We start from the raw sequence: 27,108 nt of genomic DNA, 5'->3' as shown, positions 1-27,108 counted from the left end.
TACTCTGTATCATCTAATCTACTGTTGACTTCTTCTAGAGTATTTCTTTACTTCAGTTATCATGTTCCTCAGCTCTGTTTGGTTTTTCTTCATATTTTCTAACTCTTTGTTAAAACTTATGACTCTGCTCATCCATTCTTTCCCCAAGCTCGTTAAGCATCTTTATGATCATCCTCTTAAATTCTATGGGAGTAGATTGCTCATCTCCCCTATGCTTAGTTCTCCTTCTGGGGTTTGGTCTTGTTCTTTCATTTAGGACATATTACTCTGTCTCCTCATTTTACCTTATTTTCTGTGTTTGTTTTATGTATTAGGTAGTTCAGTTATGTTTCCTGGTCTTGGAGAAGTAGCCTTGTGTAGGAGACATCCTATGCAGCCCAGCTGCACACTACCCTCTTTTCACCAGGGCTATATATTCTAATGGTGCCTCCTATGTGGGCTGCATGGGGTCTTTTGTTGTGGCAAAGTCAACTACTGTGGATGTGCTGGTAGGCTCTCAGCTCAATTGGCTGCCAGGCCCTGCCACATGCAGTGGCTGCTGTCCCACAGTGGATGGGGTTGGATCCCAGTGCAGCTGGCCACATGATTCGGGGGGTCCCAGGGCTGGTGCCAGGCCACTGATAGACAGGGTTGTTGACAACTTAATTTTGAATTGGTAGTATCAATATGAACTCATGAAATAATTGTTTAAAACAAAACACTTTCCTGACTCTGTCCACTGAAAAGATAGCAAAGCTAGCAGCAGTAAGCATTCCTAGCACCAGACTGTGGTCTCTAAGTGCCACTTCTAACTAAAAAGAAACCAACACTTCTTGGAGAAATGGATAATTCAAGACTGGGGCAGAAAAAATGTAAAAGATGACCCTGAAAAAATTACCAGCAGCAATTATTGGAAAGCAAGGAAGCTATCAAAGACTACTTGGGTTGTGTCAGAACATTGCAGAAGCCAACTTGAAGAGGCTCCCCATGGCCAAGGAAGGACCATTTGTGCATCAATAAATATAGTAACTGCAGTAGACAGAAACACATTAGATGTGATTGAATTCATGAGCTCATAATGATGCTTGAAAAAAAATACCTTATTGATCACTTTGGGAGGAGCTGAAGAACCAACTCATTATTTTGAAAAGATCAAGGAAAAGAATTCTCCTTCCTTTTCAACATGAAGTGTACTTCAGAGTAACCAAATAATTGAAGAGAACTTTCTTTTTAGAACTATTCTAGCTAATAAGTGAGGAAGAAATCATAGAATTAAAACACTACTGTTTTGTATTTTTAATGAATTAATGTTATCTGTATCATCAATGGCTGCTAATATCATGGAACAAGATAGAGAACTAGACATTATATTTCTCCAGATGGAAATATATCACCCATGAAAGATTTTTGTCAAAGAAAAAGAAGGAAATTGAATGTGAATTTTATTGTCTCCTACATAAAACTACCAAGTTATAAGAAATACACGGGACAGAGGAACATGTAGAACAAAACCATGGGGATACAATAAGCAAAATTCAGACTGTGGGAACTAAAGAGGAAATGGCTCAATTTTTTGATTGCCAACAATAACAACATAAAAATTGCAAGGAAATCGATGAAGATAGAGAGAGAACCTACAAATTAAAAGATAATTAAAGGAAATGTCAATCAAATGCAATGTCTGTGCCTTATTTGATATCCTGGTTAAAAGAAACTGAAAATATATATGCACATGTACACAAACATATATAACTCATTACAAAACAATTACAGAAGTATGAACACCAACTGAATATTTAAAGACATTAAGGAATTCCTGTTTTCTCTGTTTAGGTGCAGTAGTGGTATTGTGTGTATGTGTGTGTTTATTTTGAGTCCCTATCTTTTAGAGATGTACACTGAAATTATATGATGTCTGGGACTTGCTTCAAAATAATATGCGGGAGCAGGTGGAGATGAACGGGCATAAAGATGAAACAAGGTTAGCCATGAATTGATCACTGTCAAAGCTGAGTGATGAATATTCAGGGTTCGTTAAACTATTTTTATAAAATCTGCCTGAAAAATTTTGAAACAACTTGGGAACTTCATATTTTAACTATCATTAGTACCATGTTCTTTGCTCGACACCTCCCATCTGAAGGAGAGCCACCTCTGTATTCACACCTCTCTTTCCTCTGCCTCTTTGTTACTTATCTTGTCACTGCCTCCACATTAGGTCTACTATAAGAAGCACATAACAAGAATGTAAGATAATAGGAACTTAACAAACTAAGGTCACCTTGTGATCTCTTACACTGTGCCTCAAATAATCTCCTAGAATTATCACCCCCCACCCCAGAGGCTGTCTCATCTGTTCACTTAATCGTGAGAATATTGATCCTTATAGTTTATGTTCCTGCTAATGTGAACTATGGGTTTATCGCCAACCTCTAATTACAGAGTGCTTTCATAAGAATCTTCCTACATATTAAAGTACTTGCTAGAAGCTGGGATCCAGGAACATAGAGGGAGGAGAGAAGGAGGGAGCCTTTTTTACTAGAAATGAGTAAATTGGCATTAGTCATCACTCTTGTCTCCTTTTAACTATAGGTATTTATCAAAGTGCTGGATAATAATGATAATGGCCCAGAATTCTCTCAGCCAAATTACGATGTGACAATTTCCGAGGATGTGCTTCCAGATACTGAGATATTGCAGATTGAAGCCACAGACAGAGATGAGAAGCACAAGCTAAGCTATACTGTCCACAGCAGCATAGATTCTGTCAGCATGAGGAAGTTCCGGATTGACCCCAGCACTGGCGTGCTCTACACAGCTGAGAGGCTGGACCACGAAGCCCAGGACAAGCACATACTCAACATAATGGTAGGACCAAACTGCTTAATATGCTCTCCTAGCAGAATCACTGACCATCCAAGGCACATGCCTTAGCCTTCAGATGTACAGGGCCCTTGAATTTTGTAAGTAGTAGTAAATTTGGTCTTTTCAGCAGCAGGGTTGCATTCATTCTTGCCTTTTTAGTTCAGTGAGGAATTACTATTGTTAGATAGTGACTTCATATGTTTGCCAAACTGAAATATTAGATGAGCTCTACAGACAGTGGCCGCTCAGTAAAGGCTGCTGACAGCCTGATTTGAGCAGGAAGGAGCAGGCCGTGTTTCTGTACTGGTTCACATCCAGAAGATTTTGTGGAAAAGTTTAAAAGAAGTTCCTTGAGAAGTTAATTACAAGGGTAATCATTTATTCAACCTGTACAACGCTCAGCCCTTGGAAGCATTTAGAGAACTGATTGATTACTTATTGCACTGGCATTGGACCTAGTGGTAAATACTGGCCTACAAAAGAGATCTCAAAACTCACCAAAGCCTACAGAGAATGTTGAATTTGGGTTCATGGGGTCTCCAAATTATGTAGAAGATGCTTTCATTTTAAAACAAAGTTTGGCTAGCTTACATAATTGGGAAGTAAAGATTAGTAATAAACACCCTTGTTTATGACCTAAAACCTGTCCCTTTAACTATCCAAGAACCCTATGGGCAATTGTACAACCACTGCCTAACAGGGCCCCCCTGAGTTCCTTAAGACCAGGTAGGATGGCAGAGATGTAATCTTTGTACTGATTGGCTTTAAAATACAGTAAGATGTTACCAATTCCCAAGCAGCTGAAGTACAGTTCCACTAAGTACTACTCTTCCTTTCCAAGTCTCTGGGCAAGAAGAAACTAGAGTTCCATGCCTTCGGCTATGGTTTCCAGATGAGACTCCAGGGAACGGAAGAGGGACTCAGGGTCCATCAGATCCATCCCTCTGGCCATTCATTCATTCATTCAACAGATATTTCTCAAGCACCTACTGTATACTAAATTCTGTTCTAGGCACCGAGGATATAAAAGAGACAAAGTCCCTGCACCTTTGGACATTCGATTGAAACAGACCTAGATTTCAATAATCCCAAAGTACAGAGTCAAGTTTGGTCCTTGGGTGGGGCAGGCTGGTCTACAGACAGGGAAACTCATCACACTCACCGGCTAGCTTTTTGCATATATCTCTTCAGGAGCAGAAATCTACTGCCAGTGACTAACTCTATTCTCATGATTTCTTCAAGCCATTTCTGTTCATTCTTTCCTTAACAAACTTAGAATTCAGTGCACTTACCCTGTATCATTTATGTAAGTGAATATTTAGAGCAAACAACTCCTTTATGCTGCCTTTCTCCAAGCTAAGCCCTTATAGTCATTTTGCTCAATTCCTTTTAGGTAATATTTCTGAAAACCCCTTTCCCTTTGATAGCTTTTCTTGGTATATTTTCTAATTTCTTCAAATCTCTCTGAAGCTAGGGGATCTAAAATTGAACAAGCAAAAAGCACACATTGGATTAATGCTACATACAATGATAGCAAAATCATGTGTTTGAGTTAAAGAATTGATTAGTTGCAAGCTTCTGCCATATGCAAACCAGGGAAAACTTTAAAGCAGTCAGGCAAGGTTCTTTGGTGATTTCACAGTGCTGGAGTCTCACATTTCAAAAATTAAGATTTGGTTCATCTTCCCAGTGGTCAGCGTTCTCTCTTAGTGCTGGGACTTCATTTATGTTCGTTCTTCTTGCCTGAAATATATGCCACGCACCCCGCCCCCCAGCACGTTACTACTTCTACTTGGTTTTGTTACCTTTTCCAAGCTAGGCTAACATCCTTACTAATTACTCATATTCTGGCACTTACCTCTGGGCCTATCTTTCTACTTATTTGTTTGGATTCCCCAGTCAACTGTAAGGTTCTTGAGGTCAGGAACTGTATCTCATCCACCGCTGAACCACAAGAGTCAACCCCAGGACTTGGTAGATAATAGATGATAATAAAGGTTTGTTGAATGAATGAATGAATGACAATGGCTACATTGCATTCATTAATTCCACATTTTAGTTTCCCCTTTACAAGGGCCTCCATCCACCATTCCATTAGCAACTGTATACACAAATTCTGGGGGGTGGAGGGGGGCGGGGGGCAGAGGAAAGTGCTGTGTTTGCGATATCCTGACATCAGTTCTACAAGCACAGGCTGAACACAGACCAGAGGCCAGGCGTAATGCTGAGCAATAAAGACAGCGTGGCCCCAGCTCTCCCTGTGTTCACAATCAGCATCCTCTCTATAATAGCACTGCTTACTGAATACCTGCTCTGGGCCTGGGACTGGGTCAAGCGGTTTTTGTGCATTATTTCATTTTGATTTCACTTTAGGCACAGCCAGGTGAATTCTTTGCAACTTAAAGATTTTAGTCCTACTGCTTCTTATATTTTGCCTAAAGGTCAGAGATCAGGAGTTTCCTTATCGAAGAAACTTGGCCCGAGTCATTGTGAACGTGGAAGATGCTAATGATCACAGCCCCTATTTTACCAACCCGCTGTATGAAGCATCTGTGTTTGAATCGGCTGCTCTGGGATCAGCTGTACTGCAAGTGACGGCTCTGGACAAAGACAAAGGGGAAAATGCAGAACTCATATATACCATAGAAGCAGGTGAGAGCTGGTGCAGATTGCAGTGTGATGCATGGCATTGGACCCTCAGTAGTATTTATCACCATGTAAAATTCACATAGCTACCACTGGAATGTCTCCAGACGAATTTTTTGGCCAAGCAACTGCCCTATTTGCACAACGATGGTGTATCAGGTTCCTGGCATTTCAGTAATATGTTTTTCATCATTGACAGCGAAGAAGGAGTTTCCTTTTACTGTGTTCAATCTCAGATTTTTCTGGAATGGAGAAGAGAGAAGAATGTGTAATAAACTTGGTGGCTTTTACTGATGGGTCATCAAGCCTTGGCCTCAGACTAAAATAACCAAAGCCTCCCGTCATTTGAGGGCTGCCAGAGAGTTTGGTGAATTGAATCTTAAAGGTCAATGCTTACTTGTCAGTAGGTGAGCTGTGGGCTTGTGGGCTTCAGAAATTCCTAGGGTTAGGGTTAGGTTTAGCACAAACTCACTTCATTGGAGGTGATCTGAGTAGCAGAGTAGCTGGTAGGTACTGAACTGCTTGCTTAACCTGACAGATAAATAAATGCAGATTCTCGTGTTGTTAAATTTGAGATTTTTTTAAAAAATCAATTTTAGTATTTAGAAAGCAACACCGTAGTTTCCTGATGGTTTGCAGTTGGACAGTTACAAAACATTTATGGCAGAAGAGATGAATGTCCAAGCAAAGACAGGACTGTGAGCCTAAAAATTACAAATATCCTTTATCTGCTCTATTTTCCCTTCCCCTGTTCTGTCTTTTTTGAATATTCAAGCCTCATATTCCCAAAACATTCTGCAACATTATGTCTGTCGTGCATAATGCCAAATGCTGTTTCCTTTCCTGCCAGCACTGGAAAGGCTTCTTTCCCTTGATGTAAATATGGAGCATTTTTGTGAGTGGTTGAATTAAAATATGAATGCTAGAATGACAGTTCTGGACTAAAAAATATTAGAAAAAAAGCCAATGACTGTCTTTAAAAATAGCCGCTGTATTTAATGACAATCTAAATCTATTTCCTTTATTAGGCACCTACATTTTACATGAGTCTGTGCTAAACTCTATACCAAAAAAGAAGAAAAGATGTTGGTTCAGAACAGCCAGGTACCCCAAGAGAATTCACCCCTTTCTTTTCCAGATTTCCATGGAATTTCCTTTTAGCCTAAAGCCTGACAGTACTCTTTTTATAAACGCTATTTTTCATCTCTTGTTTGTCAGAGGATATTTTAATTATTTCATTACACAGTCCTTGTTCTTTTAGCTTCACAAATAATATAGGGAAACTTTAAAATACATATATTTAAATATTGCCACAGGAAATGTCACCTAACCCAAGAACTCTTTATGTCCGTTCTATAGTTTTCCCCTGATCTTATGTATTTTTTTCTTTTCTCGTAATTCATTCATGCATATACATTGTTTCATGACATTGTAATCATTTTGATATAGGGTTTTATTTCTACTTTTCTTAACATCTTCTAAGCATTTGTCTGCGTGTGTACTTGCTTTTTATATTTGTCATGAAGGCTACTACATATATTCCTCTCAGATAGCCAGACATTTTGAAACCAATTTGGAGGTTCTCAGAGTAATTTAAGAGTAATTTACCATAAAGCTGAAAATTCTGCCTCGCTTATCTTTCAGCTTCCACAGACTATAGCCGGGTGCTGAACATAGAGAAAGGACTCAGTCATTTCTTCAACAGTTGGCTAAAACTAGAGAGAAAAGTTATTTCCTTAAAACATCTTTTATATAGAAAAGTCGAGTTTCCAGAAAACCCACAGGAATGCTTGGTATCTCAAAAAGTATCCTTTGATTGGATGTGTAAAAAGCTAATGAGAATTACAGGACAGAGAGACCTACACTTGACCTGGACTGGTTTTAGTTTAAGTCAAGTTTCTTCACGGATCATGGTAGGATACAAGCAGATCCCAGATAGTTCAGGACTTTGAATCAAATAACAAGAGGTTGGTGTAAAGTATATGTTTTATTTAAGTGCTCTCAAAAACCTCAGAGAAGCAAGATTTTACTCTGTTTACTGGTGGGCCATACATTTCCTATCCCCTGTCTGGCCTAAAGCAACTACTGAACCTTTTCATTTTGGCCCGAAAGACTGAGGTGGAATTCAAGTGCAGAACTTCGAGTCTTATATTTAGTTCAGGTTTGATGTTTGGTGCCAACAGTGGTTCATGGGTGGCTCAGAGACAGGGCAGTACAGGAGAGACCAGGACTAAGAAAGTGTTCAGTTAGGATGGGGGCATATTGGACCCCAAGATATATACAGATAGAGACTTAAACATCTTTTTTGATCTACCTCTCTCAATCATTCAACAAATATTTATTGAGCACCTTTTATTTGTGCCAGGCACTGTGCTGTATACCAGATTAATAATGATAAGTAAGGTCAGCACAGCTTTTGCCCCGTTGCCAAAAGTCTATAAGAAGTCATAGATTCCAAGAAAGCAAGCAGAGATTAGCTTCCAAAGATTTAAGTACAGAAGAAGAGAATAAGCAGGAAGTGGATTCTAAGAAAATGGGACAGTGCATTGGAGAGGGAAAGAGGCAAAGAGCCCATTTGGACCTGACGTATGAGCACAGCATCCTGGAAGGGGGTAACAAGCAGGTCAGCAGCCATGGAACAGCAGGGTGGGGAAGCTCTACTCAAGGTCGGAAGCTGGCCTTCCTTCATCCCTGCCATATATATCTTGCTGTGTATGCATGAGCCTGGAGTAAGAAAGGACTCACCTCGAAACTCCACATGGGACACCATAATGAGGATGTGGCATTCATCATTCAGGGTTGCATGTGTTGCCACTGCTGGAAGGTGACCATTACTCAGGTATCTCTATATTTTCCTCCCCTGAGATGCTAAAGTGAAATGATTCCTGCCTCCTTGTGAGGGTCTATGAATCGAATATTGGAATCACACGTAATTCCACGGTGCTATTTATTGAAAATTTGCAAGTTTGTTCGTGAGTTCATTGACCTTCTTGTTGTCACCACAAAATGGTCATGTTCAGGTGGCAAAGTAAAAAATCATGCTGACGTCAAAGATAATTTTGTTTAATATTCATATTTGGGGTCTAGAATCAAATTCTTTATCTCTTTGTTGGACTTGCTCCCTCTTGAGAAATAAGCAAGCATCTTATAGAAATAGATTTTATACAAACATGACGTTTTTGTTTTCAGACATGGAAAAGTTTAAGTAATAAGTATGTAATAAGAAGTGTGCAAATAGCTGTATGTGTTGTATATTCCAAACACATTATCTAACTGCGCTCTCAATCCTGGAGCCTATCTTAATGATATGACATTTAAACTCTCTGTATGTTGCCATACTATAGCACTTCAAAAAGAAAGAAAAATTCAGATATAATTGAATAACCAAACTTTTAACTTGTGATGTAAAAAACACAAGCATGTGTTCTTTGAGAAGCATGGGAAAGCCTCATGAGAGAAGCAAAAAGTAACATGGTGAAGGATGCTGCTTCCCACTGTTCACTACCTGTGAGACACGTTCTTTACATTCTTCAAGTTTTGTGTTCCCCATTCTCTCCTCCTCTTTTCCACAGTGTCATGGTTCACAGCCCTTCCCATTTCAGGTTTGTCCAAGTGGGGTGTCAATTTCTTAGTTTCATAAGGATTATGCTCAAGTTCTTGGTTTCTGTGCTGCTTCAGATTTTTAACACTTTCTTATTTCATCAGAAACGTCTCAAATATTGAGCAAATAGAATGGTTACAGATGGAACCATTATACATTTTGTGTCTACTTTTATGTCTGTGTGTGCATATGATGTGTGCGTTGGGGTGTAGGGAAGTGAAGAATAGAAGGAGAGTCAGAAAAAATTCTCACAGCTTACAAAGCAAATGGTGACTTGAGAAGAATTCTCCATACCTGAACAAAGCCCCGTCACCAAGCAGTGTTTGGGATGAAGTTGGTTTTGATGATATGTATGAAACTATACCAACTCCACATAGCAAAGCTTACCTTTGGGAGAGTCTTAAACCGAATGATTATATGATAATGTTCTGAAGCGATTCCTACAACCCTCTTCCTTTTTAAATTTTTTTAAATTTATTTATTTATTTTTGGCTGCGTTGGGTCTTCGTTGCTGCATGTGGGCTTTGTCTAGTTGTGGCGAGCGGAGGTTACTCTTTGTTGCGGTGCGTGGCCTTCTCACTGCAGTGTCTTCTCTTGTTGCAGAGCATGGGCTCTAAGTGCATCAGCTTCAGTAGTTGTGGCACGTGGGCTCAGTAGTTGTGGTTTGCGGGCTCTAGAGCGCAGGCTCAGTAGTTGTGGCACATGGGCTTAGTTGCTCCGCAGCATGTGGGATCTTCCCGGACCAGGGATTGAACCTGTATCCCCTGCATTGGCAGGCGGATTCTTAACCATTGCACCACCAGGGAAATCCCTACCACCCTCTTTCTTATAATGTAGAACACAGAATTATGGCAGTGGTCTCAGGATAAATGCCTTTTTATCAGTGTCATTGGCATGTGCCAGCCCAGTCTGGAAATAAGAAAATCCTAAGCAGGAAAGTCTTTCCTACAAACTCTCCTATTTCCCAGTTTGAATGTACACAGAGGTGTGTTGTTGTTCTTGTTAACCTGAATTAAGAAGATACTGATCTGAAATTCACAATTTACTGGAAAACTCATTTCAGTTGCTTTTGAATACCCCTAAAAGGGAAGTCTCTCATTTTATTTCAGAATAAGGAGGAGTGAAAATGAATAATTGCTGTTTGCCATGTTGTGTAAAGTAGCCTTAAGATGAAGAGTTAATCTTCAGAAAATGACCCACTTGAACTCATTTCCCTGTTGATTTTTCTATTGTAGGGAACACTGGGAACACATTTAAGATAGAACCAGTCCTGGGCATCATCACTGTTTCTAAAGAGCCAGACATGACAACAATGGGTCAGTTTGTCCTGTCAGTCAAAGTCACGGATCAGGGTTCCCCGCCGATGTCCGCCACCGCGATTGTGCGAATTTCTGTCACCATGTCTGATAATTCTCACCCCAAGTTCACTCACAAAGACTACCAAGCAGAAGTAAATGAAAATGTTGATATTGGAACATCAGTCATTCTAATCTCTGCCATCAGTCAATCCACCCTCATTTATGAAGTCAAAGATGGAAACGTTGATGGGGTTTTCACCATAAATCCCTATTCTGGAGTCATCACCACACGCAAGGCACTGGATTACGAGCATACCTCCTCTTATCAACTCATTGTCCAGGCCACGAACATGGCAGGAATGGCTTCCAACATCACAGTCAATATTCAGGTTGTTGATGAAAATGATAATGCGCCCGTTTTTCTCTTTTCTCAGTATTCGGGTAGCCTAAGCGAGGCAGCCCCCATCAATAGCATCGTCAGGAGCTTGCACAACAGCCCGCTGGTGATTCGAGCCACCGATGCCGACAGCAATCGGAATGCTCTGCTTGCGTATCAGATTGTTGAGTCCACGGCCAAGAGGTTCTTCACAGTGGACTCCAGCACAGGTGCGATCAGAACAATCGCGAACCTGGACCATGAAACCATCGCCCATTTCCATTTTCATGTGCACGTGAGAGACAGTGGTAGCCCCCAGCTGACGGCAGAGAGTCCCGTTGAAGTCAACATAGAAGTGACAGATGTGAATGACAACCCACCTGTGTTCACTCAGGCTGTGTTTGAGACTGTCTTACTTCTACCTACCTATGTCGGAGTGGAGGTTCTGAAAGTTAGTGCCACGGATCCTGACTCCGAGGTGCCCCCAGAACTGACGTACAGCCTAATGGAAGGTAGCTTTGATCATTTTTTAATTGACTCAAAGAGTGGAGTGCTCACTATTACAAACAGCAGCCTCTCCAAGGATCACTACAAGCTGATAGTTAAGGTGTCTGATGGAAAGTTCTGTAGTACTTCCATGGTCACCATCTTGGTTAAAGAAGCCATGGACAGTGGCCTCCACTTTACACAAAGCTTTTACGCCACCTCCATCTCAGAGAACAACACGAACGTAACCAAAGTTGCTATTGTCAATGCAGTGGGAAATCGCCTTAATGAGCCCTTAAAATACAGCATCTTAAACCCAGGAAATAAGTTCAAGATAAAATCTACCTCAGGGGTCATTCAGACCACCGGAGTCCCCTTTGACCGTGAAGAACAAGAGTTATATGAGCTGGTTGTGGAAGCCAGCCGAGAGCTAGACCATCTGCGGGTGGCAAGGGTGGTGGTCAGGGTTAACATCGAAGACATAAATGACAATTCTCCAGTCTTTGTGGGCCTCCCTTACTATGCTGCTGTGCAAGTTGATGCTGAGCCTGGCACCCTGATTTACCGAGTGACAGCCATTGACAAAGACAAAGGTGCAAATGGAGAAGTGACCTACCTCTTACAGGATGACTATGGCCACTTTGAAATTAACCCTAATTCAGGGAAAGTTGTTTTAAAAGAAGCTTTCAACTCTGACTTGTCCAACATTGAGTATGGAGTCACCATCCTAGCCAAAGATGGTGGAAAACCCTCTTTGTCCACATCCGTGGAACTTCCCATCACTATTGTCAACAAAGCAATGCCTGTGTTTGATAAGCCTTTTTATACAGCATCCATCAACGAAGATATCAGCGTCAACACCCCCATTCTAAGCATCAACGCCACCAGCCCAGAAGGCCAAGGCATCATATACATCATTATTGATGGGGATCTTTATAAACAATTTAACATTGACTTTGACACTGGGGTCCTGAAAGTCGTTAGCCCTTTGGATTATGAAATTACATCTGTTTACAAGTTGACAGTAAGAGCCAGTGATGCCCTCACTGGGGCCAGGGCTGAAGTCACCGTTGACTTGCTACTTAATGATGTAAATGACAACCCCCCTATTTTTGATCAACCCACGTACAATACAACATTATCAGAAGCTTCTCTCATTGGGACACCTGTTTTACAAGTTGTCTCTACGGATGCAGACTCAGAAAACAATAAAATGGTCCATTATCAGATTGTCCAGGATACTTACAACAGCACAGATTATTTTCACATAGACAGCGCAAGTGGCTTAATCCTGACAGCGCGGATGCTGGACCATGAGTTAGTGCAACACTGCACTTTGAAAGTCAGAGCCACAGATAATGGCTTCCCATCACTGAGCAGCGAGGTCCTGGTTCATATCTACATCTCGGACGTAAATGACAACCCTCCAGTCTTTAATCAGCTCATTTATGAGTCATATGTGAGTGAATTAGCCCCCCGGGGCCATTTTGTAACTTGTGTGCAAGCCTCCGATGCAGACAGCTCTGATTTTCACAGGTTGGAATACAGCATTTTATCTGGGAATGACCGGACGAGCTTTCTGATGGACAGCAAGAGTGGCGTCATCACGCTCTCCAACCACCGGAAGCAGCGGATGGAGCCTCTGTACAGTCTCAATGTGTCCGTCTCTGATGGACTGTTCACTAGCACTGCCCAGGTGCATATCAGGGTCCTCGGGGCCAACCTGTACAGCCCTGCCTTTTCTCAAAGCACCTACGTAGCTGAGGTGAGAGAGAACACGGCCGCTGGGACAAAGGTGATTCACGTTCGAGCCACGGATGGGGATCCAGGGACATATGGGCAGGTCAGCTACGCCATCATCAATGACTTTGCTAAGGATCGATTCCTCATAGATGGCAATGGACAGGTCATCACAACAGAAAGGCTCGACCGGGAAAACCCTCTGGAAGGAGACATCAGTATTTTTCTGAGGGCCCTTGATGGCGGAGGGAGAACAACTTTCTGCACCGTGAGGGTGATTGTGGTGGATGAAAATGACAACGCCCCCCAGTTCACGACGGTGGAATACAGAGCCAGCGTCAGGGCAGATGTCGGACGGGGTCACCTGGTCACTCAGGTTCAAGCCATGGATCCAGACGATGGAGCGAATGCAAGGATTACTTATTCCCTCTATAGCGAGGCCTCGGTCTCGGTGGCTGACCTCCTGGAAATCGATCCTGACAATGGCTGGATGGTCACAAAGGGCCATTTTAACCAGCTGAAAAACACAGTGCTGTCCTTCTTTGTCAAAGCAGTGGATGGGGGCATTCCGGTGAAGCACTCCCTCATCCCCGTCTACATCCACGTCTTACCCCCTGAAACATTCTTGCCGTCCTTCACCCAGTCTCAGTATTCCTTCACCATTTCAGAAGATACAGCCATTGGGAGCACGGTGGACACCCTGAGGATTTTGCCCACTCAGAAAGTCAAGTTCAGCACAGTTAATGGGGAGCGGCTGGAAAATAACAAAGGAGCTGTCTTCATCATAGAACAGGAAACAGGCACGATCAAGCTGGACAAACGTCTTGACCATGAGATCAGCCCAGCTTTCCACTTCAAAGTAGCAGCCACTATACCCCTGGACAAGGTAGACCTTGTGTTCACGGTGGATGTAGACATCAAGGTATTGGATATGAATGACAACAAGCCAATCTTTGAAACTTCAAGCTATGAGACGATCATCATGGAAGGGATGCCTGTGGGCACCAAACTCACGCAGGTGAGAGCCATCGATATGGACTGGGGAGCCAATGGGCAGGTCACCTACTCCCTCCACTCAGATTCCCAACCTGAAAAGGTGATGCAAGCGTTCAACATTGACAGCAACACAGGCTGGATCAGTACCTTGAGAGACCTGGATCACGAGACAGACCCCACGTTCACCTTCTCCGTGGTGGCCTCCGACCTCGGGGAGGCATTCTCTCTTTCTTCCACAGCATTGGTCTCTGTCAGGGTGACGGATATAAATGACAACGCTCCTGTCTTTGCCCACGAGGTGTACCGAGGGAACGTGAAGGAGAGCGACCCTCCGGGCGAGGTGGTAGCTGTCCTCAGCACATGGGACAGAGACTCTTCTGACATCAATCGACAAGTGAGCTATCATATTACAGGTAAATCTGTCACCCTTGGTTTTCACTCTGTGCTCTGCTTTCTAAAGAAAGATGGAAGGTGGCAGAGGGGTAAGAGTAGGAGAGAAGAAGGAAGATGAGAGGAGGGTTTGAGAAGTTATCTTACCTCTCTGGGGCTGAGGAAAATATCTGAGTAGCATCAGTTTTTTAGTTGTTACTAACTCAGCCTTAGTTTGGAGTTCATTGTTTTGCCTATGACAGATTACCCAGATTGGTACCCAGTCCTTGAGTCAATTTTTACCATTTAAAAAAGAGTCCAGCCAAATATCTCAGTGGAAGAAATGAAAATAACAGCTCTTTTTGATTGGGGGCAGGGGAATGTATGTTTATTTTAAGTATATGCCTTTCTCCTACTTTTTGTAGCAGTAAGAAAAAGAAATAGCTTTACTTACAAGTCTTTCCTGGTAGTAAAAACCCAGATGCGTGCACGTACACAACACACACATATACAAATCAAAGGGCATGGTTTGACCTTTTGCTGAAAAATGTTAAATTATAACTCCAAGTCAAAGGGTATGTCTTCTGACATCACAATTTTCTTGGATCCCTTTTCTGTCTTTCCAGATAGTAAATAGCAGTTCAATAGGAAAGCCAAGGTAGACAAATGAGGTCACCCAGAGTGCACAAAAAGCATCACCATTACTCTAAGGGGCAGAGGATCTCATGTCAGAGTGAAGAAAAGGTGTCACTGATCAGGAAGAGCTTTCTGGGGGTGACTGGCCTTAAACTGCAAAGAGGAGAGGGTTGGTGGTATGGGAGCAGCCTTCCTAAAAACTATTTGGGGGTTTTAAAGCTAATATTTTGATGCCATGACATTCAAAGGCAGAACATAAGCAAAGTGCCAAAAGATTTTAAAGACTCCATCCGTACTTGTAGTCAGGTGGCCTCCCTTTAGAAAAACTGCATTATTCAAAGTGAAAAATGAATTAATTAGAGTGCCCTCAGGGCACAGAATCTGCTTAAGTATGTTAGTGGGAAAGTTAATTAATCACTGCAGAATAAGATCCACAGAAGAGCATATGTGTCATTGCTCGGGACCACCACACCTCCCCTCCACAGCACTACTCTTTTTCTTTATGGAACTGTTTTCTTGGTGCTGTTTTCTCTTTAAAGGTCTTAATGCATTTGTGCTTTGTCTGATACCGTTCATTTGGGGTTTTTTTTCATTGAAATGTATATTTCTGCAGTAAAGACATGAGTGATAGTGGTAAGGAAAGAAAGGTGAGTAAAGCAACAACTTTGATTCATTTGCATTCAGTTTCAGACAAAAAGCTTCTTAGGCATTCTTTTTTTTTTAAGTTTTTGAAAAATTTTTATTTATTTTTGGCTGCGCACGGGCTTTCTCTAGTTGTGGCGAGCGGGGGCTACTCTTCATTGCAGAGTGCGCGCTTCTCATTGTGGTGGCTTCTCTTGTTGTGGAGCACGGGCTCTAGGCATACAGGCTTCAGTAGTTGTGGCTCGCGGGCTCTAGAGCGCAGGCTCAGTAGTTGTGGCGCGCAGGCTTAGTTTCCGCGGCATGTGGGATCTTCCCGGACCAGGGCTCGAACCCGTGTTCCCTGCGTTGGCAGGCAAATTCTTAACCACTGCGCCACCAGGGAAGCCCTTCTTAGGCATTCTGCGGATAATTTTCTATTTGGAAGAATGGTTAAATACTCAGCTTTAATTATTTACACATCGTCTCTGAATTCTCAGTGGATGGTTTAAGGGACCATCCCACTAACTTTACCAAAGTAATGAGAACAGAGTAGCTTCAAGCTACTGCTACTATTAGCCGTGCCAACCACCAACGGATTTTTATTAGATTTAACTTTTGCTCTTGATGTCACACAACTTGGCTGCCACTGATGAACAAAGGACGATTAATCATTTTATTTCGCAAAAGAGCAGTGTGGGCCTGCACCAGAAGCATTTAATAGAGAGGTTACATTTGTGCATGCTGAAATCTTATTCAACTGAAGTAAAATTGCAGCGTAACCCGTGGTAGAGGAAAGTGATTTTCCAGGGAGGACCCCGTGCCTCACCAGAGCATGTTTCTCAGCCTCAACATTATTTGCGTTGAGGGCTGGATAAGTCTCTGTTGTGGCATTGTAGGATGACTACCAGCACCTCTGGTTTCTTTCCACTAGATTCCAGTAGCACCACCACCAGCATCACCCCTGATGTGACATTCAGAAATGTCTCTAGATGCTGACAAATGTCCCGGGGGTTTGCGCACAGCCGCTGTCAGTTGAGTTGAGAACCACTGTCCTAGAGGAATGTGCAGCCCTCACCTTCTCTGCACTGTCTGCCCAGTACGGTCCATTTCTCCTGTCATTGTTTTGCCAAAGTTTGGCCTCTGTGCACCGGTGCCAGATTAAATCTTGGAGACAGAGTTTGGGGTGAAGTAGAAAGAAATCGCTTTATTGCTTTGCCAGGCAAAGGGGGCCACAGCGGGCTAATACCCTCAAGACTGTGTGTCCCACCCTGGAGAGGGTACTGAAGAGTCGTCTAGTGTTCAAGGAGCAGGGCGTGATCAGCTCACAGACATTCTGATTGGCTGGTAGTGAGGTAATGGGGAGTCAGCTTCATCAACCTGCTGGTTCCAACCGGTCTGGGGTCTACGTGCTTGTGGGCAGCACACGGTTAAATTCTTCTACCTGGTGGAGGATTCAGTATCTGCAAAACAGCTCAAAGGACATGGCTCAGAATATTACCTATAGCCCTTGAGAAGAAGAAAGGCCTTGACTTTGTTTAATGGCTAAAGTATTATTATTTTGTCTTGCTTGACTGTTTTCCTTTCTTTCTTCATTTCCTCACTTCTCTGATTGAATTTATTCTTTGACTAAAGTTTTCCTACAGACAAAAGGCAGGTGGAGGTCTATTGTAGGAAGGCCTCATAGGGTCCTTCTTGGTTACAGTTGTTCCACACTGCTGAGCCCCTGGATGCCCGTCCCCCACCCCCCCGCCCCGCCTCCCATGCCTTATATCCAGAGTGCAGTCTGACGCTCAAAGTCCCACTACTTCTCACTCAGTCCCTCCGGCAGGACCATGGGTTTGCCCTCTGTTCTTTTAAAGATTCATTGTAAGAAGATGAGATGGCTCCACTTTTTCAGTGAAGCAGCAGCCATCAGGCTTTCCTTATTTATTTGTTTATCGTCAGTCTTTCCCATCAGAAAGTGAGCTCCACCACGAGAGCAGGGATTTTGGTCGCTTTTGTCCACCGCTGTAGCCCCACTGCCTGGCACAGTGCCTGGCCCAGAGCAGGTGACAAATACGTGGGAATGCTCAAACAAAGGAGACAGCGATGACCTAACTGGATTCCGGACTTCTCGCCAGTTGTCTCGTCCAGTCTTCCTCCGTGTTTGAAGTGACATTATTTCCCCCTTCAGGTTTGGAAGGTCAAGGTGGTTTTCTTCTTCCTTCCTACAAGCTGCTTTTGTCTCCCTGTAATTCAGTGATGTGGGAAAGTCATATTGCTGGGACTACATTCATTGTTTCAGCCTCATCAAGAGCGGTTCCACTCTAGCTTTTCTACGTTTCTTCCATTTTCACCAGCTTCACTGTGTTAAATTTGATCTAATTGCAGTGCTTATCTTTGAACGGCTCCTTCAATGACCCTGCATTGGGGCTATTTAATCCTAATGAGTCTTCCTCTGTCACACAAACTTTTCTTCCCCAAACTTCAGTCCTTATAAGAAGAGCTGCTGTATGATAAAGGCTTCATTCCTTAATAGAACTGACTGCCTTTCCTTGATTGCATAATCAACGGCTAATGAAATTGTCTTGGTAACAAGAGCTATAGTGTATTACATCCTCTCTTGAGACGAAGTGGAAAGACAGTTGTATCAGCCCGATAAGAAGATTGATTGTTCACAGTTTGACTTTGATTGTCCTTAAGGGGAGCTAAACAAGAGATCATCTCCCGCTTCTCTAAGTGCATTTTCTTCTCTTGGAAAGTTACTGTTTTACTTTCCACACAAGCCAAGCATATAAATATCATGCTTTGTTGTAGGAGAGTCAAAAGGAAGTGAGTGTCAATTTTTTTCAGCATTGTAAACGATGCAGTTTGAGAGGCACCTGGATGACCCCGCACAGGCCTCTTGCTGTAGGTGGAGATCAAAGCTTTTCATTTCACATCTTCAAAAACTCTTTTTTCACCACAGGAGGGAACCCCCGAGGAAGGTTTGCCCTGGGCCTGGTGCAGAGCGAATGGAAGGTCTACGTGAAGAGACCTCTAGATAGAGAAGAACAAGACGTTTACTTCCTCAATATCACTGCCACTGATGGGCTCTTTGTCACTCAGGCCATGGTAGAAGTGACTGTCAGTGATGTGAATGACAACAGCCCAGTGTGTGATCAGGTGAGATTTGCGGCTGTGTCGGATATATCACTGCTTTTTACTCTGCTTATTTAAATTAAGTCAAAACCCATTTCACTTTTCTCCTTAAGGCCAGGCTGCTTTCTCATCTTATCTCCTTAATTAACGAGCTCCAAATGGTTATAAGAGGGTAAGAGGCGGACTCTAGGATGAAATATTATAAACATGAAAAGAGTATAGTTAGCACGATCAGTACCTAATTCTGCCCACCAAAAAAAATCAAACAAACAGAAAAATAAAACCAGGAGTCTCAAAATTAAATAATTTTTAAGGACTCATAAAGGACACTATGAATTTTTCTGTCTGAATCACCTATTTCATAAAAGAAGAATGGACCACTCAGAAGTATGAATTACTTTTTTCGTATAAGGTTACACAGCTGGTTGGTAGCAACGTTGGTAATGAAGCTGGGTCTCCAGACCCCTTATGAAGTGGCCTTTCCACCACAGTTCAAAGCGTGACAACGAATGCAAGGTGCCAGTAATTGATTTTATTTCCTTTCTTACCAAAGTTAAATCACCCTTCATTTACCTTTTCCTTACATGTGGATTGAGAGACAGTATTGGTGCTCTTTAGCTCAGAAAAGTGTTGCAAATAGATTTAGTCTCTCATACTAATGCCAGATGTTAGTAGTGGCTCTTTAAAGAGTTGAAGGGTCCCAAGGACTGAGAGGGGCATGATCAATATGTGATGTGGGTCATGGTTCCACAGGGGTGGGGATTTTTGTCTCTTTTCTTCTCCGTTGTACTTTAGCATCTCAGTGGTACCTAGCACATAGTAGGTGCCCAATCAGTAGTTGTTGATGATGAGCATGGGAGGCGCAGAGCAAGAGATATTCTCTGTTTCATCATATGGTATAAGATGATTCTGTGGTAAAGGAAAAACATAGCTGAAGATAAATTATGCGAATGCATTTTTAAAGAAATCATTTATAATACTATATATGACAATTGCCCCACAAATACTAATGATTCAATTACTTTTCTTTACCTTTGCCTAGGTTGCATATACAGCATTATTTCCCGAAGACATTCCGTCAAACAAAATCATCCTGAAGGTCAGTGCCAAGGATGCTGATACTGGATCCAATGGAGATATACGATACTCACTCTATGGATCTGGAAACAATGAATTTTTTCTAGATCCACAAAGTGGTAAGGCGAAATTTATTCTTTGGGTAAATGCCATTGTTAATTCACGAGAGAAGTTAAACTCTCACATGGTCTTATCACTAGGGGGTAGTTAGTATACAAGAGCCTTGATATGATGCCCTGCTATCTTGGACTCTTAAGAAATACCAGTAGCACATGGTGTTTGGAGGACAGAAACCTCACGTGGCCTATAAAACTTGCCCTGACTTTACCTACATTTAGCAGCACCAAGTAATCGGATGTGTCTGTTTGCTTCTCCTCTTTCTCATATCCATGAGTTAAAGCAGCTGACCTATAAATAGTATAAATAGAATTCTATCACAAATGCAAGTTTCCATGCAAACCAGACAGCAGTGCATAGTAAGGAGAGTTTTGCCCTGTTGAAATCCCTTTTGGGTCCCTATGCTTATTAACATACTTGTCTGGTTTTTATTCAACATTCCTGTCTAGTTTCTCCAAAGCTATGAGTCCTCAGACTTGCTTACATATTGAGGTAAAGTTTATAAGGTGAAAGGTTATGTACCCTAAAGGCAGATGCCCGCATTGAAGGCCATAGATAATGGAAAAGGCATTTTCTATGGAGGTAAATTATCTCAGTGTTGTGTATTGGATGGCCCATCCATTGACAATTTTTCAATGAAGTGTAAAGATTGAATAATTTGCATATTTCCAGTGTTGTGTTCATCAGAATGAACAACAACTAATTTCTGAGTCTCCAGAAGGCATTAGTTCCTCCCTAGCTCTCTCCCATGTCTGGTGCATCTTACTGGGAAGGGCTTAGCTACATAACAATATGCTACTTGGCTAAAGAGGCCTGGCAATTTTTTATTGAATAGGTAACATTTATTAACTACTAGACCTAAAAGTACTTTATGGGATATTTGTGTTCGATTCCAAGATGAACCAAACAAAGCATCCCCAAGGGATATTGTAACCCAGTGGAGAAGACAGAGCTGCAAGTCAATACTAATAATGACAGAAATAACAACAATAATAGTGAAAGACAGAATGAGTGCCCGGGAGAGCTATCAGGAGAGATATATCTGAGCACAGAGGAAGAAGTAGCTAATATTCTGATAAGAGGGAAGGAGAAACTTTTAAAGCAGAGCTGGCATTTGAAATGAGCCAGGATTCTAGGAGCTAAAGCAGGACACTGCCGGTCACGGGGGCAGCGTGGGCAGAGAGCACGGCACATCCAGGGAAAGCTGTGTACAACATTGTCACTGGTCAGAGGAGCCACAGAATGGCTCGTGAGACAAGTGGTGGAAAAACAACTTTAGGTCAGATTTTGGAGGGTCTTGAATGCCCAACTGAAAAACCCCTGGGTGTTTTGGAGAAGGGGAGAATGATCCAGGCTAGATTTGAGAACTGGCTGCAGTCAGGAAGCCATAGGAGGCACAGCTTTATAAGTATAGATGGCTTCGTCCCAATGACTTCTACTGATTTTGTTAAGAGTACGTAATAATATTTCATGAGTCCTACTTTTCACCAAACAGTATTTATTCAGCTCTGTCATCGTGCTTATTGCCATCATCCATTGAAATTTAGGTAGCAAGAATAACAAAATCCCCACAGGGGCTGACACTCAGGACCAGTACAGCTATCTGAGTGATGAAAATACAGACATAACCTCCCTCCATGTTGGTTGCCAAAGAGCTGCTGCTTTAAGCTTCTCAGATAACCCCCCACTGGAATCCTCCCCCAACAGCCACAGGCCCTACCACTGTCCAGCAAGTGGGGTGCGCCTGGCACAGCTGGACTCCTTCATGACCTCTTTCTGCTAAAGCCAGCCTGTTTTGACTGTTTTTCTCTAAAAGATGGGGTAAAAAAAAAAATGTTAAATATCTGGAAGCAGACAGACTGCCCCTTCTGAGTTTACAAATCATGGACCTGATTGACCGTTAGAGAACTAAGGATACTGGTCCATTTTTCATGCTTTTTTTCTGGAGAAAATCCAGAAACAAGGCCGATCTCCAGAGCAGTTCTTGAGATGTTTAAAGAGGTGTGGAGCTTCTCCATGCTGCCAAGAGAAGGAATCCCTGAAACAAGAGGCTTCACGGTGGGATTCATTCATCTGAAGGTCGTACAGTTGGTTTTTTGTTGCGTCCAGAATCCCATCACTTTTTCCCTGATGCTTAAAAAAATTGAACTTGCTCGATTTTTCAAAGCATGACGCACTGGAGCCAAATGTCAGCGATCCTTCCTGTACTGGGGATTCTGTATGTACAATAATTGATTCTCTGCTCTTCAAAGAGAGACAGTTTTTGAAAAGCTAGGTCATTTATTTTCACAGGTGAGTTAAAAACTTTGGCTCTGTTGGACCGGGAGAGGGTCCCTGCATACAGCCTCATCGCCAGGGCCACCGACGGGGGTGGCAGGTTCTGCCAGTCTGATGTCCGTCTGATCCTGGAGGATGTGAACGATAACCCCCCAGTGTTTTCGTCCGACCACTATAACGCCTGTGTCTATGAGAACACAGCCACCAAGGCTCTGTTGACCAGAGTTCAAGCAGTAGATCCCGATGTCGGTAAGTCAGCTGCACTGATGGGATGCCTCCCTGTTTGTACATCTGACACATCTTCAGGTGCTACCTGTCCTTTAGTTTCATCAGCCCACCTTGGCTCCTTACCATGAAAACAAGTACATTAAACCACATTTCAGCTCTTCCACTGACACACTTCATATGCACAAGAGAACTCTGCAAGGCATCTTCCCGCCTCTTTCTAGGATTTGAAGAAGCGATACTATGAATTCCTTTACCTTTTAACAAAGATCTTGGGGTTTGCACTTTTTTTAACCTTTAGCATAAAAATAATAGCTTTCTTACTTGCCCATTCCTCCTGAACATAGTTAAAATGCTGTGTTGTGTGGCAGGGAGAATTCATTTCCATTTCTATAAAGAATTGCATCCCATGCTTTAGCTGAAATATGGCAATCTCGATTTATGGTGGTACCCCATAGTGCAAAGACCAATTACGAAATGTGCTGCCAGTCCAATGTGGATTTTTTTTAACTGCCGTTTTCCAGAGTATTTTGCTCATATAAACTGACATTACTAAGAGGGGTGTGGGTGTGGGCGATAAGAAGGAATTAGAGTTGAAAGTTGCTAATAAAGTTTGTGTTCCAATCCACTTTACATAATGAGATGGTGAGTTAGAAAAGATCGGAGTTAATTGCTAGGTAGTCCTTCTGAGAATGCATAAGTTATTGAGGTGACTGCATGATGGAATCTAAATACGAAAGGGCATATAGACAGCCTCTTGGTTGTGCATTTTAAGAGCTGTAAATCAGGGGACTGGAGAATGATGGGGTGTGTCTGTTATGCTAAACAGGCCTTTATATAATTCAGGGTCTTATTGCTTAATTCTGAATTGAAAGAAAAATTATTGGACTAATGGAAAAGTAAATACATGATAATTAGTTGAAAACAAATGTAGAGCCCAGGGTCTCTGCATATTTCCCCTTAGAGAAATTAGTGGCTACACTATGAATTATTGTTCTTACCTCATTAGCATAATTTCTGAGGCTGAGAACCAACCCTTTAAAAATCTGCATATTGTAAAGCTTGGTAAAAAAGAAAATGATAAACAGGAAAAGACTCTTTTCATTTTGGCTGTGCCACGTGGCTTATGGGATCTTAGCTCCCCGACCAGGGATCAAACCCAGGCCCTTGGCAGTGAAAGCGCCGAGTCCTAACCACTGGACCACCAGGGAATTCCGGAAAAGACTCTTTTATTGATTTATAATTATGTAATACTTACAAATACTCTTTTTTAAATGAGGATTGGAAAACATTCTGTGGACTCTTGATAGCAGACTTTTGGGGAAAAGAGGACAGAAATCATGCAAGTGAATCATTAGTAATTTAAATTTGACTCTGAGAATGTGTATTTGGGCCAGAGATGAAATTTTAAGATCTAAAAATGTTTTAATTTAAACTAAAATTTCAATTTTAAAAAATTGGAGTTTTTCTACTCACCTCCTTCCTAAAGGAACTGGGTATGCTCTATGTACTAGAGATTGTACAGAACACAGAGGGAGTCTGATCAGTGTGCATGATGTTTCAGACAGTGGAGGTGGGGAGAGGTTATTGACTCACAGATGTGGTTGTGCTGGAGGGTATGCAGTTAGCTCCGTCCTTCTCACTTCTTCTGAGTCAGCTGTCCGGGTTGGCAGTTGGGGAAGAAGGGTTGACCAGACTCTGGGCATTAGCAGGACAGAGATGATAAAGTCTTTCAAAGACCAAACCCAGAATAACGACCTTATCGGCACCTCCCTCTGCTCATTTGCACTAATTAGCAAAAAATTAGCTTACGCTCAGAGCTTCAAACAGACACGGAGTTATGAGTGCTGCTCATATAAGATGTGTTCACCAGGCTATTGTATTCGCTTCCGGAAAACCAGAGCATAGGATACCAGATTCTGGGTCATATTCTCAGTTTTTGTAGAATTCATTTAGCTTTAAAAAAATAAAAACTAAGACAGCCGGGAAAGAACAAATGAACACCTCTAAAAAGGCAAGCTGAGCACCTGCTATTTCCAGGCACCATGCTGAGGAGGTGGGTGTGAAGGTCTAGGTCAGAGCCTGCAGGGGGATTCCAGAGTCAAACCCACATTCTCCAGAGTCCCGGGTGTCAGTGACTGGGGGCTCATGCCATTTTCATTCGCAGCCTGATTCCCCATTTCTCCGTCTTCTGTAAGGCAGCACAGAGGAGCGTTGAGCCGCATACTGAGATGACCAGTGTGTGGAGTGGGCGAATCATCTGGTGGCCAAACTCAGCCTCTGGTCTGAAGCTGAGTTTGCACATGAATCGTTAAGACTGAATCCAGCCCTCCAGTATCTTTAGTTTGGCTTACATACAGTGTTCCAAAAAGTTTGAATTAATTAATTGTCAATAAAAGTCAAGAGATATTGATTTGAATTTTCAATTTCTGGCATTTTCTAAAAACAGCACTCAGAAGACTCAGCAATTCCAGGTGCACAGTCCCACCACGGTAGGAGCCTAATAGCAGCTGCCTCCTTGACACCAGCCAGTTCTCACCCTCCCAATCCCCAGCCATCTCACCTGCTTACGTTACCACCTGACTTCATAGGCCCCTCTCTAAAGTGACAAGGAAACGTCTGAGTTTTAAAGAACTTTTAATTTTGAAATAATCATAGGTTCACAGGAAGTTGCCAAAAACAAAAATGTACAGGAGGTGGCATGTACTTTTCACCCAACCCTTTCTCCCAATGATACCATCTTGCATAACTGTAGTACACTCAGATTTTGGCGCAGGTGCGTGGGTGTGTGTGTGGTTGTGTGTGGTTGTGTGTGTGTGTGTGTGTGTGGTTGTGTGTGGGTGTGGTTCTATGCAGTTTTATCACCTGTGCAGCTTCATGTAACCACCACACCCACCTCCTCTGCACACTTCCTTCCCAGTCTCTAACCCCTGGCAACCACTAATCTCCGTATCTATAATTTTGTTATTTCACAAATGTTATTTAAATGGAATCGTGTAGTTTGTCACCTTTTGAAAATGGCCCTTTTCACTCAGCATCATTCCTTTGAGATCCATGCAAGTGGTCTAACTGGTTTCTGACCCTAGTGAAGAACATTGGTTCCATTTGTAAAAATGACAGGGCTATTTGGTTCATGAAACTTCTTTTGTTAAGCATATTCCTTTACCTAAAGTTACAAACGATTTCAACAGCATTTGGCTGCAGTATATACTAAGTCACTATAAACCGCAGAAAAAAGACAAAGAGATATTAATCTGAAATCCGATTCCATTGCTTCGTAAATTCAAAATGCTTACAGTGACTTGCTAACCTTTCATATCCTGGTTTCCTAATTTTAAAAAATATTATTGCTTTTAGCCAAACAACTCTTTTCCTATGCCAGATTCATTATTCATAATGAACCAACTGCCTAGGTCAGGAATAAAATAAAAACAGAGGAAGACAAGACCATTTTAGCACCCAATTTATGAGTTCTAAGAAATAGCATGGCAACTGTCTAGATTTCAGCGTTAAATTCTTAGTTTTCCTGTAAAATGGAAACATCCTCAATCCCATGAACTAATGACATGACTTTAAGACCGAACATTTACAAAAATTTAATACTTTCAGTAAAGACTAGGAGACCTTTTGTTGCACCACCTCTTTGGGGTTAATATTTTACTATTTACCGTACCTCTTAAGATAGGAATTGTGTCCAGGTTCTCAATTTTGAGGGTTTTTTAAGCTAGCAAATGGAATATGCAGAGGTGAAAATTGGAGCTAAAATCTGTGACCATTTTAGGCAAAGTGACATGGAAATAAAATGTAAACTTGCACTGGAAAATATGCCAGAGACCATGATTTATTGAGAGGCGAATGTCCAGATATTTGAGATTCAAGAGGACATATTTTTCCTCTTATGGATCAGGGACATAAAGCAAGGAAATGTTCTAATGAGCAACTCACTCCTTTCCTGTAAAATATTTCCTACAAAGTTTAGAGCTTCTTTCAGGGATTTTGGAGAAACTTGGAAGCTTGTAACATTCATTACATTTATTTTCCATTCAATATAACTAATTAATGAGTAGCTACGTAGCAGGCATTCTGGAAGGAACTATACAAGGAATGTGCAGTGACAGGCCCAGGTTCTATGCAGTAGTGAAGGGCATGAATCGGCAACACATAGACCTTGAATAAAAGGCATAGCTCGCAGAATGAATGGGATTCAACAGGCGGAGGGAGAAAGGCCTTCAGAAAAATGGGAACCAGGAGGATGAAGTTGCAAAGCTGGGAAACTCTGGACCCAATTAAATAGTTGGGAGATCATCACATGGTCAAGGACAGAGAGAAGGCAGTGAGATGAGAGAAGGCATCTGGGCCTGATTGTGGTGGTTCACAAAGACCAGGAATTGTGTGCTTAAACCGATAGATAGAAAAGAACCACTGAACACTTTGGAGAAAAGAAATTCATCAGTTCTGGGTTTGGGAAATGCTAATCTGATAGGAGCATCTAACATCGGCGTTAGGAAATCTTCTAGGAGAGTATCAAGAAAGATCACGGGGGCCAAAATTCGAGTAGTAGCTTTGGGATTTAAAAGGAAGGAGCGGGGACTTCCCTGGTGGTCCAGTAGCTAAGACTCCATGCTCCCAATGCAGGGGGCCCAGGATTGATCCCTGGTCAGGGAACTAGATCCCCCATG

General features: G+C 42.2%; 1 protein-coding gene across 3 annotated transcripts in view; it reads left to right on the top strand.

Moving 5' to 3' along the window:
• The window catches only part of FAT3 (FAT atypical cadherin 3), a 563,581-nt gene that overhangs the window by 451,955 nt on the left and 84,518 nt on the right, over positions 1 to 27,108 (top strand). For all 3 annotated transcript variants that reach the window (XM_029208386.1, XM_029208387.1, XM_029208385.1), the window contains exons 7-12: positions 2,572 to 2,847; positions 5,286 to 5,496; positions 10,327 to 14,400; positions 18,561 to 18,757; positions 19,776 to 19,929; positions 22,220 to 22,453. In XM_029208386.1, coding sequence (XP_029064219.1) covers positions 2,572 to 2,847; positions 5,286 to 5,496; positions 10,327 to 14,400; positions 18,561 to 18,757; positions 19,776 to 19,929; positions 22,220 to 22,453 — 5,146 coding nt within the window. The remainder of the gene's footprint in view (positions 1 to 2,571; positions 2,848 to 5,285; positions 5,497 to 10,326; positions 14,401 to 18,560; positions 18,758 to 19,775; positions 19,930 to 22,219; positions 22,454 to 27,108) is intronic.

The sequence above is a fragment of the Monodon monoceros genome, unplaced genomic scaffold, assembly GCF_005190385.1.
Source record: "Monodon monoceros isolate NGI ecotype Baffin Bay Population unplaced genomic scaffold, NGI_Narwhal_1 Super_Scaffold_7, whole genome shotgun sequence".
In the NCBI taxonomy this organism is placed as follows: Eukaryota; Metazoa; Chordata; class Mammalia; order Artiodactyla; family Monodontidae; genus Monodon; species Monodon monoceros.
The sequence above is the reverse complement of the archived record's forward strand: the minus strand, read 5'-3'. Positions and strand labels throughout refer to the sequence as shown.